The sequence below is a fragment of the Nothoprocta perdicaria genome, unplaced genomic scaffold, assembly GCF_003342845.1.
Source record: "Nothoprocta perdicaria isolate Ctin4 unplaced genomic scaffold, notPer1 scaffold_69, whole genome shotgun sequence".
NCBI classification, from domain to species: Eukaryota; Metazoa; Chordata; class Aves; order Tinamiformes; family Tinamidae; genus Nothoprocta; species Nothoprocta perdicaria.
This window is the reverse complement of record NW_020455965.1, coordinates 1,161,249-1,173,225: the sequence shown is the minus strand read 5'-3', so window position 1 is coordinate 1,173,225 and position 11,977 is coordinate 1,161,249. Positions and strand designations below refer to the sequence as shown.

Here is an 11,977-nt window from a genome sequence, read left to right as displayed (position 1 = left end):
TCCAGGAGACTCCCAGCTCTAACATGTGCTGTGTGTCACTGACATGTCTGGCCCACCAGAACAGGCACTTCAGAGAGAAATGGGTTCTTGTGAAATGTGCTGGAGACTTCGCACTGGGGCTAAAGTCCTCGGCTTCTGCCAGTGGCCGTGAAATGTCTTCTCACTTTGCTGCCAACGTGCCTGGGCTGTGACCCGGGGAAACCTCTTCAGGAGAAGTGCATTCAGGTTATGACTTGGCAAGTCTTTGCCGCATTGGGACTTTAGTTTCCTGGTTTGTTCTGGGCAAAACATAGCTGCCCGTGCACCGAGGTGGCTGCCCTCCAGTGCTGTTGTGCAGAAACAGGCAGGGCAGCACGGCCAAGAGCCCTTTCCTTAGCAGCACTTTCCTCTTTCCCCTGCTGGGATCGGTCCCCAATGTGCTGTGCAGAGCAGGAAGGCTTTGAGGGGCCCCTCCTCTGCCTCCAGCTAATCTTCTTTAGTCCCAAGGGGAAGAATTTAGTGCTTTTCTTCTATGTCTCTTGAATTTTTTTTCTAGGTGGACCAAAATTCTCCAGCAAAGCATGGTTGGCTTCCAGTACTGGGGTGATCAAGACTCAGAAACGTGGTTCTGAGATCAGTCTCCTGGTGAAATCTCGTCCTTCACCTGGGGTGCAGGTGAGTGATTTGCTCCAGCAGCAACGATTCCCGCCCCCCAGCTGAACTGGTGATTGAGAGATATTGGAAAGGGGGCCAGGAGGCTGAGCTCCCCCAAGGGCTGGGGTAACCACCCTGCAGCCTGGCAGGGAGGCAAATGCTTCATACGCAGATGAGTTTAGTTCTGGATTTCACCACGTGCATATGCAGTGAGTAGGTGAAGATTCATGGGGATATGGATAGGGCTTTAGGGCTCACCAGGAAAGCCAAGGGAGATCCCTGGGGAGCATGGGAAGGGCACAAGCTCTGTCCTTGGCAACAAGGGGTCTGCTCCAGCAGGACCAGGCTGGGGGGAAAGGAGGTGTCACTCACCCGTGACACAGGGTGAACATCCTTCAGCAAATGAGAGTGCAAAGCCATCTTCTGGGATTAATAAATCCAACAGGGAATGTCCTCTTCCCAGCCCACACAGCCCGGCCAGGCGCCTCCCCTTGTGATTTTCCAGGCAGCGAGGCGCAGGGACAGACGGCTCTGGCGCAGCGTTGCAGGGCTTTGCGGGATTACTTATTCACTGTGTTCCTGGCTCTGATCCAAGCCGCCTGTCTCTGCCTCCCGTGTGCAGCTCATCGGGAATGCAGCAGGCTCGCAGCCCCCGGGGGCGAGCAAAGGCGGGCGGAAGGTGCTTCACACTGCGGATCACGCGGCCTCTGACGGACCTGCGGGGCTCTGCTTCTCAAAAGACTGAGCTGCAGCCCTCACTTCTGCTTTCCTAACATTTAAACAGGGTAACTAAGGCAGCAGACTCGGTCCGGATGGATTTCATTGCCGGGGCCATTGGAGGTAAATAAATCAAGTAGTGCTCGTTGATGAAAGCAGATAGCTGTGTTTCCTTGTTGTTAAGCTGATGGACAGGTCCTAGTAGCAATGGTAGAGCTGGGCATCTTTTGGTGGGGGCTGCTTGTTAAAAATGTATTCTTTAGTAAGAGGGAAATGTCATCAGAGCAGGTTCACAGAGCTATGGAGGAAACAGCCCTGCAGATCGGTTGGCTGAGGTCACTGCCCTGCAATCTCCTCCAGCCTAGTGATGGAGCGGAGCTCTGATAGGAAGAGACTGCGTGGAAAATGCTGCATGCAGAGACAGCCCGGCAAACACTGCCCGGGCAGCAGATCCTCTCGGGTCTGGTGCCCAGGGTCCTGGCTGGGGGTCAGTCACGGGTCTGGAGGGCTGAGGGAGCATCTCATAAAACTGGGGGGATGCGGGCACGGCTTTGTGTCAGTAAAGCAGGTCTAGAGGAATGACATTTATGTAATTCTAGGCTGAGACAGATTTGCAGCTCTGATGGTAATTTCACTGCAGGCTGCTGCATAGCAGGCTTTGATCTGGTGAACGTTAGTTATATTTAAACAACAGAAAAAGTGTGGTTTAATTTTAGACATTTTGAGGGCACTGCTTGAAACCCAGTTTTGTTTTAAAAGACAAAATGTAGACGCTGGTCTCATTTCTTCTCTGAAATCTCCTTGTCAGATTTAGCACAGTCTCGAACAGCTAGACAAGAGCCTTGGGGCCGCCGCCACCAGAGAGGCCAGGTAAAGCTGCCAGATGGCTGAGACACAGCCCAAGCCCCGCATGCCAAAGCTTGCTAGGCTCTTGGAGCTGCTGAATTTGGCAGATTTTTCCTAACCAGGAGTGACCTGTGGCCTGGTCACAAATGGCCGCTTGGCAAGAGGGATCCTGGCAACTTCTACCCTTTGTGCGCTCACTGCCCGACCTGTGGACGCCGGCCAGGTTTGGCTGCTCAGGGATGCCTGGAGGTGGCCATTGCTGGAGCACAGCTCAGGATGGGCTCTTGGTGGGAGAGGGGCCTACAACCCCTCCATGACATCTCTCTTCTCTGCTCCTCTTTCCTTGTTGACTGCTAGAACCCACTGTGGAGTTTTGAGCCCAGTTTTGTGGCTGTTTGCAGTGGCCAGTGGCCAATCCAGCTCTGAAGGAGACTAAATCTCATCTTTGATGTCACGGTTAATGCTGTCGTTGATGTTGATAAGCTTGGCTCAGCTGGGCAGCGATGTTTGTGCTCTCTGGTGAGACTCCGTAGCTTTTGTTGGCACTACTATAACTGAATTACTTAACGATGAACTTCTTTCACTAGGGAATGTGAAGAGTCAAAACCATGGGTCAAAACGGTCCATCAAGGCAGCAAACATCTCCGTGGTGCCCATGGGCCTGGGAAGTGGGCAGGAGGGGAATCAGCCTGAGAGGGGGCAGGTGGGGAATCCTCCAGCTGGGAAGAGAAATGTGCTTGCTTATTTTAATGCACTTCACTCCCCTGAGTGCATCAATATTTTAAGAGGGATACTGCGATCTTTTGGTGGCAGACAGGGGTGTTTTCTGGCATGTTGTCCCTTCCTGGGAGCTTGCACATAGAGCTTGCATGTGCAAGGTTTAGAGCTTTGGTCCCAACCCTCATGCGGGACAGCTCCCAAGGCTGGGACAGCTTTCCTGTGAGAACAGGGATGTTTTTGGCACTGTGAGGTTGTTTCACAGCTGTGTTTGGTAGAGCTGAAGCAGATTTCACATTCCCAAAGAAGCTGCAAACCAAGCTGAACTGCATGAAGCAACCCAAGTGGCAAAACAGATAACAATGGAGTCTGTGTTTAGTAAATGATGTTCTTGTGATCATGTTGTGTTTTCTGGATGTTTTGGAGAAAACACAGCTTGGGCACCTCAGAGAAACAGCAGAGGTGCAGCCCCTTAGAGTCCCATGTTGTTGTGCTTCTCCTCTGAGCTCCTGCGTCTGTGCCCATGGGACAAACTCAGCACCTTTGGCCTGGGAAAGAGTGATCTGCAGTGATTCCAGATGAAACTAACAGGAGAGAAACGTGTTTAGCAAGGAAATTTGGAGGTTTTCGGTAAAGACAAAATGAGGCTGGAGGTGCAGGAAAGCAGCTCATCTCTAAGGATGTAATTGAAGGCCGCCAATACATCTGACCCTGCTCTGAGCAGGAGGTTGGGCTGGAGGCCTCCTTAGGTCCCTCCCAACCTCCCTTTGAGTTTGCATCTGTTTTGAGCCCTGCTATTGCAGCAACCCAGGCCATGGCAAGGCGAGAGCAGTGATGACTAAGGATGAACTGACTCTTGGGCCTGAGCCAGAGATCTGGGAAAGGGAAGCTGAGCTTTAGCCAATACTGCCCCAGGCTGTGGCATGTCCAGGCTTCTGTGCATCCTGCCGCAAGGCTGCGCACCAGTACGCTCCCAGTGGCAGATAAATACTCGACCCACAGGGGAATATGCTGTCTTCTGGTCCCTTCAGCTGAAACAGATACTGCTGGCCACTGCCAGCGAAATGTTACCGGGTGGAACTCAGGCTGTTTGGGGTTTGGGGCAGTTTTAATGTCCACAGCTCTTTGCAAGTACAGGTCTTTGAGACTTGCTCTCCATCCATTGCACAGACCGTGACCTCTGCTTCTGCCTGTGTCTCCAGGCCAGGATTTTGCCGGCAGCGCAGAGCTGCTACATGTGGGGGGCTCCACACAGCTGCTTGCTGGCTATTGATCTGCCATTCTAGTGGTAGGGTCTCTCCTTATGTTAATTGCCATTAACTGCAATTAATTATAAATGGCTGACTAGTGAAGAGATGATGAGTTATCAGGTTTTCTGCCTGCTCTGTGTGTGAGTTTAGGGACTGCTGTAGCCTCTACACAGTAACTGAGGCTGTCTCAGATAAAGCAGGCAGGAAAACTGGCTGACTCAACCCCATTCACCTCATTTTTCTTCACAACTGGTGCAGTGTTACTGAATGGGAGCCCCATAGGATCAGATTCCCATAGGCAGCCTCTACATAGTTGCCTTTGTTGCTTCTGCTGTGCAGTGCATGTATGGGTCACGCTATCTTTGTCCCGGGTTATTTATATCATCTGATGTACGGAGTCCTTCTTCCTTGGTCTTGATGGACTCGATTTGCCTCCTCAGCCGGAAATCTTGGCTGCCCTGAGTGCTCTGGTTCTTCAGGAGCTCAGTTCATGGCAGACTGTAGTTGCTGCAAGGTTTTGGGACCTCCCTTCTCTCCTTTGCTGGGAGCAATGAAAAGTTTATCTTTATGGTCTTTGCCCAGGCAGGGATATTTGGTTCCCATTGAAACAAAGGAGAACAGGAGCATTTTGAACTGAAAAGCAATGGGGAACAAGATAGTTAGGAGCAACCTGCTTCTTTTTTGTCAGTGTTGCTGTCTCCCTTCATCTTAACATGCAAACAGAGTGATTTCTCCATAAGGAACGCACTTTTTGTCCAAAGCTGGTCCAGATCAGCCCTGGTACCTGGTACCCATGAGCGAGTGAAAAGCTGTGAGGCTCCTACCTCTTGAGTGTGGTGGAGCAAAGCGGGTGTCACCTGCATGGGACACTGTGCCCTTGTCTGGGCCGCCCCGGCTGCTGCTTTTGGGATTGGCAGGTTTGCAGCCGAGGTAGTGCCAAGTGCTCAGGCCGGGATGCCTGGGCCAGGGCGCAGCACGGTCATGTTGGCACTCACCTATCGGCTGCTCTGCCCTGGCTGGGGAGGTCGGTGTCTGTCCCTGGGCCGAGGGCTGGCAATCCGGGGCAGCAATTCTGGGGTGACTCGGTGCCTTCTCACTTGCTCCTTGCTCCTCCCGGCTGTCTTATTCTGCTGTCACTTCCTCTGTCCTGAGCTTTCTCCCTACCTCTATCTCTTTCAACCTGATCTCATTTTTGGCTTTGAAATACAAAAGGTGTCTCCTTGGCCCTTGTCTCCACTGCCATGGATCCGTCCTGCTGGCAGAGCTGATAGAGTTTGTGCAGAACGGACCTCATTTTTACTTCTGCAATAAGACCCTGCTGCTGTTTTCTCGTGAGCAAAGCATTGCAGGCTTTGGCAGCTGGTGACTCACGCCGGCAGCTGCTGCTCTTCTCCAAAATGCAGCAGAGCTGCTCCGAGCTCCCAAGGAGCAATGTAATCGCAGGTGAACACGCTGCCAGGAATGATGGCAGCGACAGATGCATTTCCAGGCAGCTTCTTTATTTCTTAAAAAAGGAAAAAAGCAGGAATAAAAAACATCAGTTTCTAACTCACAGGCCACCTGAAGCATGGTATTTTTTATGACTTCCTGTCTCCCTGAAGAGCTCATATAAGCTGTTTTATGACCTTGATCTCCGTATAAATAACCCGCATGGATCCAGCTCTGTTGTCCCCGTGGCTGATTTCCTTGCGGGTCACTTGGCAGTTTATATCTGCGGAGGAATTTGGCTCCTGGGCCCCTGCGCAGCCCGTGCGAGCAGATACATGTAGATGGGGCCGAGGTAGGCCGCGGAGGCGAGGGCAGCCCTGCTGAGCTGTTCACAGCTCCCTCCCTGTCCGCAGTCAAGGCAGTAACGTCGTCTCACGGGATCCGGATGTTTCCAGCTCCAGCGGCTATTTTAAGGCCTCACAACGAGGCCGGGTGCTGCCAGAGGGTTCACAAATTCCCCGAGACCGCTGAAAATGCCGTTGCCGTCGGCGGAGGGGAGCCGGGGTCAGCTGCATGCGGGGCCGCGCTGCCCATCGCTAATCCAGAGCTTGATCCTGCTGATCCCGAGGCGGGGGGCCGGGCTGGTGCAGGCTCTGCCCTGTCCAGGCCCGATCTGGTGTTGCTCCTTGCTCCTGCTTTGTGGCGCAGGGAGGTGCTGGCGCAGGCAGGAAAGGCTCTTCGGGGACCTGGACCAGCAAGGGGCTGCGACCCTCCTGCTCAGGGGGATTTTACCCTTTATGTGCCTTGCAAAGTGTGGCCAGGCCACGTGCACCCGTAGCAGGCAAGAGGCCCTCTCCAGTCACAGAGTGAAAGACAACTTAGGGGGAACCTCTGGGGTCCCCCCTCTTTCAGAAAGGTCCCTGTTCCTGTAGTGCTTCATCTCCCCAAGCCAAGCATGCGGCGCCAGAATTGCTCGGCAGTGCCCACAGACCCTCCTGGGAGCGGGGACGCTTTGCTGTTCCTATCAGCGCGGCTTGGTCATGGTCCAGAGAGGCCTCGCTGCCTAACCGAGAGGGGGACAGGAAGGGTCCAGATGGGCAGTGCATGTTATCCCGTCTGCCTTCCCGACGAGCCCCTTGCCGGGGGCTGCTCCAAGTCCACGGGCCCCTCCTGCAGTGGTGGCTTCTGCGCCTCTGTCCTGGCGCTTGGATCCCTCCTCTGAAGATGCCTAGGAGAAATCAGCCCATTTTGCTCTGCCATCGTCGGCTTAAACATCCCGGCTGGAGCCCGAGGGGGATTTGGGGAGCCAAGGAGCCTGGAGCTGTGTTTGTCTGCCGTCCCCCCTTTGCACTGGCCCGGGAGAGTGCTGCTAATCATGTGCCTACGATGTCTGTTGCAGGTGGTCTAAGCACAGCAGTGGGGTATCCGCTGGATACAGTCAAGGTACCTGTTAGAACTTTATTTCTTGGCTGTGGACTGAAGGCAAACAGACCATTTTGCCTTTTCCCCCCATCCTTTAAGAAAATCAGTCTGGTAACTGAACATTTTAATCTTTGTTCCATTCGACTCTCTCTTCATTTCACTCTCTTCATTCTGTTGTGTGATTTTTGCTCTTTTCAAAAAACTTAATGTGTTTGAGAATGCTGTTTTATGATTAACTAACTGGTTTGATGATAAAGCATTACTGGACTAAAATATATATTTTTTACCTCTGCTGTCCATGTTTCAAAGTTGGCCCTCTGTCCCTAGGTGAGGATTCAGACCGAAAGGCGTTACAGAGGAATTTGGCACTGCATCCAAGAAACGTACAGGACGGAAAAGGCAGGTACCTCCAGGAGCTGCTTGTCCAGGCTGCAGAGGGCTTTGCACTTCTGCTCGGGGGAGCAGGAGGAGGCTGCTCCCGAGGAGCAGAGCCGCAGCGCTCCTTTGGGGAGGACGGGCCACAGTGGCACAGAACCGTTTTTCTGGGAGAAGGGTCAGCATCAAACTCAGCTTTGCCAATAATAATAAAAATAGAAATAAGTTTGACTCAGCAACATCAGGGCAGTGTTTTAGAGTGGATACCTTCCCTTGCTGTTCTCTCTTTTAAAACTCTTTTTTTTCTCTCTCTGTTTCCAACCAGGTCTGGGGCTTTTACAAAGGCGTATCTGCCTCCGTCTTCTCGGTATCACTGATTTCCTCTGTTTCGTTTGGCACCTACAGAAACTTCCTCCGCAGCATCTGCAAATGGCGATACGGTACAGCTGACGCAAAGCCCTCCAAGCTGGATATTGTCCTTGCGGGAAGCGCAACGGGCGCCGTCCGGGTAGGTAAACAGCGGGAAGGACGTTGGAGGGAGAGCGAGACCCCGCTCCTGCACGCTCTGTGGGGGGGCTTGCTCTGCAGAGCGATCCCATAAGGATGTCAGGTGGCAAGGCTAAACTCCAGCTCCGCATCCTGCAGGCGCTGCACAGGTTTGAAATCGCCTCCTCTCACTTCACAGGTTATGCTGATGACACCTAGCGAGGTAGCTAAAGTTCGAATGCAGACGCAGAGGCGACCGCATCCGTCTGCGGCATCTCCCCACTGTGCCTCCAAACCCAAGTACCAAGGATCTCTGCACTGCCTGAGGGTCATAGCGAAGGAGGAAGGTTTTGGGGGCCTCTACAAAGGCTGCTCTGCGTTACTCTGCAGGGACTGCTCCTCCTCTGCCATATATTTCCTTACCTATTCTGTTCTGTGCAACTGGCTTACACCAGAGGGGAAAAATAAACCAGGTAGGTACAAGAGAGTTTTGCACTATCTGCAAAACCTGGCTTATGTGGTATTGTGCTCTGAAGAAAATATATTTTCAGCAAGCATTGCCCAGCACCTAGGAGGTCTTGCTCCAAAGTGTCTCTTTAAGAGGGCACATTTTATTATTTCCCTGTCATGTGGAAGGGGCTTCCCTGCCTCCAGCAGTGGGGAGGGTGAGCCAGGGTAAGGGCTTTCTCCCTCCTGGCACATTCCTTGTGGGAACAGTGCAGGTCAGGGAAGCATTGACACATTTTGGGTTCATTCTTGCTCGTAACTGTAGTACTGAGAGCAGCATTTCCCAGCTGCATCTGCCCTGAATGCATATTATGGAGATGCTGTACTGGTACGAAACTCTCTTTGTGTGGAAACGGGGCATGCAGCTGGAAACAAAACCTGGGCAAAGCAGCCTGAGCATCTCTGCAGGGTCAGTCTGGAGCCTCAACATGGAGTCCAGGTGCAGAACTGAGACTGCGGTCAGGCTCAGACAGAACTGAGGCTTTCCAGTGGGGGACCTGGCCCTAAAAAGCAACAATCCACCTTTGAGAAAACACCTGAGAGGCAAACCAAGGCTTTTTTCCATTCAGCAAAGGGAATCTTCCTCAGAGCAATGGGCTCTTCCTTGCGCTCTCCTTGCCTGGGGTTAAAAGGGACGCTGCCTCCGCACACGCCAGCATGATGTATGCAAAACCAGCACGCTGTGAAATCAAGAGACCGCAAGTTTTGCATGAGATCACCAGGAATGCACAACTGCAAGAGCCATACAAATTAGCTGCTGAAAAGCAGCGCGGGTTAAAAAGGTAGCATTTGCTAAGCAGCTTGTGGAAAAAGCTCCTCCTCTTCCTCTTTGCAAGGGCGAAGTTTGCTGTTTGACTTATGGGAATGCCCCTGTTCAGCATTTGCATGACTCGCTAAGTGCTTTCCAGCTCTTTTTCCCTTTATTCTGCCAGAGCAGGTCAAGCTGTGGTCACTGCTCCAGGCCCTGTGCTGATCTCTGGAGCCTGCTGTTTAAATTGCTCTGTGGCGCAATGGAAGGGGAAGCAGAGACAAGGGGCTGGGAAGGCGAATTCCTTGACGGAGACCACACAGGCTGGCTGAATCCAAGGGAAGGATCAGAATTCCAGCAAAATTTGATTGAAAAGCATTGAGAAAATGTTAGAGAGCCTACAGAACTGTGCTCATGTCAATGCAGTCATCCTAGCTTGGCACTGCCGGCAGGTCCAGCCACGTCAGATAGCAAAATTTCCGTTCACAGCTTTCTGTTCTCTTTTCTGTTCCTAAAATTATTCGTGTAACTAGATTGGGAAAGCCTTAAATAGGCAGCTGCAGAAAATAAATCGGAGATTCTTGTAGCTCTAGCAGCTCAAAGCTTAAGCTAACCCCCTTGCTCTTCACGTGCAGGTTTCCTGGTTGTGCTGCTTTCTGGTGGCTTTGCTGGGGTCCTGGCCTGGGGATTAGCTACTCCCATGGATGTCATCAAATCCCGGCTGCAAACGGACGAGTCGGGACAGCACAAGTACAAAGGCCTCGTCCACTGCGCCCGGGAAAGCGTGAGGCAGGAGGGAGTCAAGGTGCTTTTCAAAGGACTGGGATTGAACTGCATGCGCGCGTTTCCCGTCAACATGGTTGTCTTTGTAACGTATGAGGCTGTACTGAGGTTTACGAATCGTCTTACAAATGAAAAATAGCTTATGTCACTCCGTTCAAAGGGGTATTTTTTAATTTTTTTTTTTTTTGTAACAACACACACAAAAACCGCTGAACTCTGCTCTCACTGATGGTCAGGGTAAGAGGAAGGGGCATTGCAGCACAAAACTAGATGACTGATCTTCTCAGTGTACTCTCACAGCATCGCAAACTCACAAGGAAGTCTTGCACTTTCAGTCAATTTTCCTTTTATCCTGTTAACGCACATAGACTGCAGCTACTGCCCAAGCCACTGAAACGTTTGCAAATACTCATGTTCTAAAAAGCTGCCAGTCTGGCTAGAGATTTTTGACAAAAGATCCACCTTTTCTACAAAGTACAAAAGCTGATCTTTACTACCAAGGCAAGAGTCCAGGGCAGTTTGTGTGTGTTAGATTTAACACTATACAATGTGTGCTGTTTATATGTAATACATTGTATTGCATTCAGTTAATAACATACGTATTTGTACTTCAAGCCACAACTGGCTGCCCTTTCGTTCCTCTCTGTAATTTTGTCCAAGCGCTCCACAATTATATCCCTTTGGAAGCAGCTGGAATATGAATTGCACTGCTTTTTCCTGTGGTCTTTAAATGAGTGGCAGACCTAGTCTGTTTACATAACCTCTCTAATGGCCTCACTGAAAATGAAAACAGGCTTCACTTCAAGTAAATCATGTGATTCTCCTCCCAGCACAAGCGGTAGCTGTAAAGCTTCAGTCCCCTTCGGCGGCAGAAGGTACCGTGTGCGTGAATGGTGACAAAGCTTTTTGTACAGGCTCTTCTTGCACTGGAAGAGGGCAGAAAGAAGAGCAAAAGCCTTTGTTTCTGAAAGGAAAAACTGCCCTAAGCTCTGCTTTGCACACTAGTGGTGAGCTAAATTAAAGGAGAAGTGCAGAACTGCACAGTGCAATTAAGTTCAATTACTTTTGAAAAGTGTCTCTTTTTCTGTTTTGGAGAGGAAATTTGGACTAGACTGGATCTCAACCCGAAACTGTTTTGAAAATGCGCTTTTTTAAGCAAGAGCAGAAGACTATTTTTTTAAAGAAGTTCTCTTATTCAGGGAGATCCTGTTCTGCATCCGCTTTTACTGGTTGATGCCCTGGCCTTGACTATACTAACAGCAATTTTGCAGCAAGCAGAACTCAACAGCTAATCTGGAAAAGGAAGAAACAATCGTGTACTAGAAAGACAGGCTTACAAGTTTTAACTGATATTAGCAAAGAATAAAAGAGGCTGCTTCCACTTCAGAAAGAGCAGTAAAAAGCTCCAGAACCATCCTCCTGAAATCTAAGCCTTCACCTTTTAAAATCATTCCCATTTGATAGCTTTACTACCAATATATTTCGCTTCAGAGTCTATCAGCTCCTGCAGCCAACCCAAGAACAAGCTTAAAAGACCACAGGCAGGTTCAGAGTGGGTCACTTTAAAAGGATATGAAATGAAAGGCCCAGCATTGAGTTCAATTCTATCCCAGGGCACTAAGGGACATAGCAAACTAGGACCCTCGGTTGCATCTTGGGGGCATAAGCAGCAAAATTCCTTTAGCCTGAAAGTCCTTGCAACAAAGGATCTAGTAAAGCCAGCAAGCCCTGAAGTTCTTCTTAAGATGGCTCTTAAGAGATTACTCCCCCTCACCTAGGAGGGATGCATTAGGCTGAGTGCTCTCCCAGTAGGGTGGTGATTTATCCCAGCTCTGCCTATTTCCCGGAATCGAGCTCCTTTACACTGTATTATCCTCAGCCTAACTCAATTCTTGGACATTAAGTCCTCTAAACAGAGAGCCAGGAAAAACTACCTATAAATAAGACAAAACAATCATTTATCACTCAGCAGCATTGATGCCATCTCTGATAAGCGTAAGCTTTGAAAACAAAGTCTAATCAGAAGTAGCTCAATGTTCCCAACAGGCTCAAACATTCAAAAGAC

At 50.7% G+C, this 11,977-nt stretch overlaps 1 protein-coding gene across 2 annotated transcripts; it reads left to right on the top strand.

The window, feature by feature from the left end:
• The first annotated feature begins 1,182 nt into the window (after positions 1 to 1,182).
• Positions 1,183 to 10,686, top strand: SLC25A47 (solute carrier family 25 member 47). 2 transcript variants are annotated; one of them, XM_026050445.1, is made up of 7 exons: positions 1,183 to 1,312; positions 1,418 to 1,473; positions 6,991 to 7,034; positions 7,341 to 7,412; positions 7,714 to 7,896; positions 8,074 to 8,347; positions 9,765 to 10,686. In XM_026050445.1, the coding sequence occupies exons 1-7, from the start codon at positions 1,266 to 1,268 to the stop codon at positions 10,049 to 10,051; spliced, it is 963 nt and encodes a 320-aa protein (XP_025906230.1). In that variant the 5' UTR covers positions 1,183 to 1,265; the 3' UTR covers positions 10,052 to 10,686. The 2 variants fall into 2 exon arrangements, with proteins under 2 accessions (XP_025906230.1, XP_025906231.1); XM_026050446.1 differs by lacking the exons at positions 1,183 to 1,312; positions 6,991 to 7,034 and having other exon boundaries at positions 1,442 to 1,473.
• The last annotated feature ends 1,291 nt before the right edge of the window (positions 10,687 to 11,977 follow it).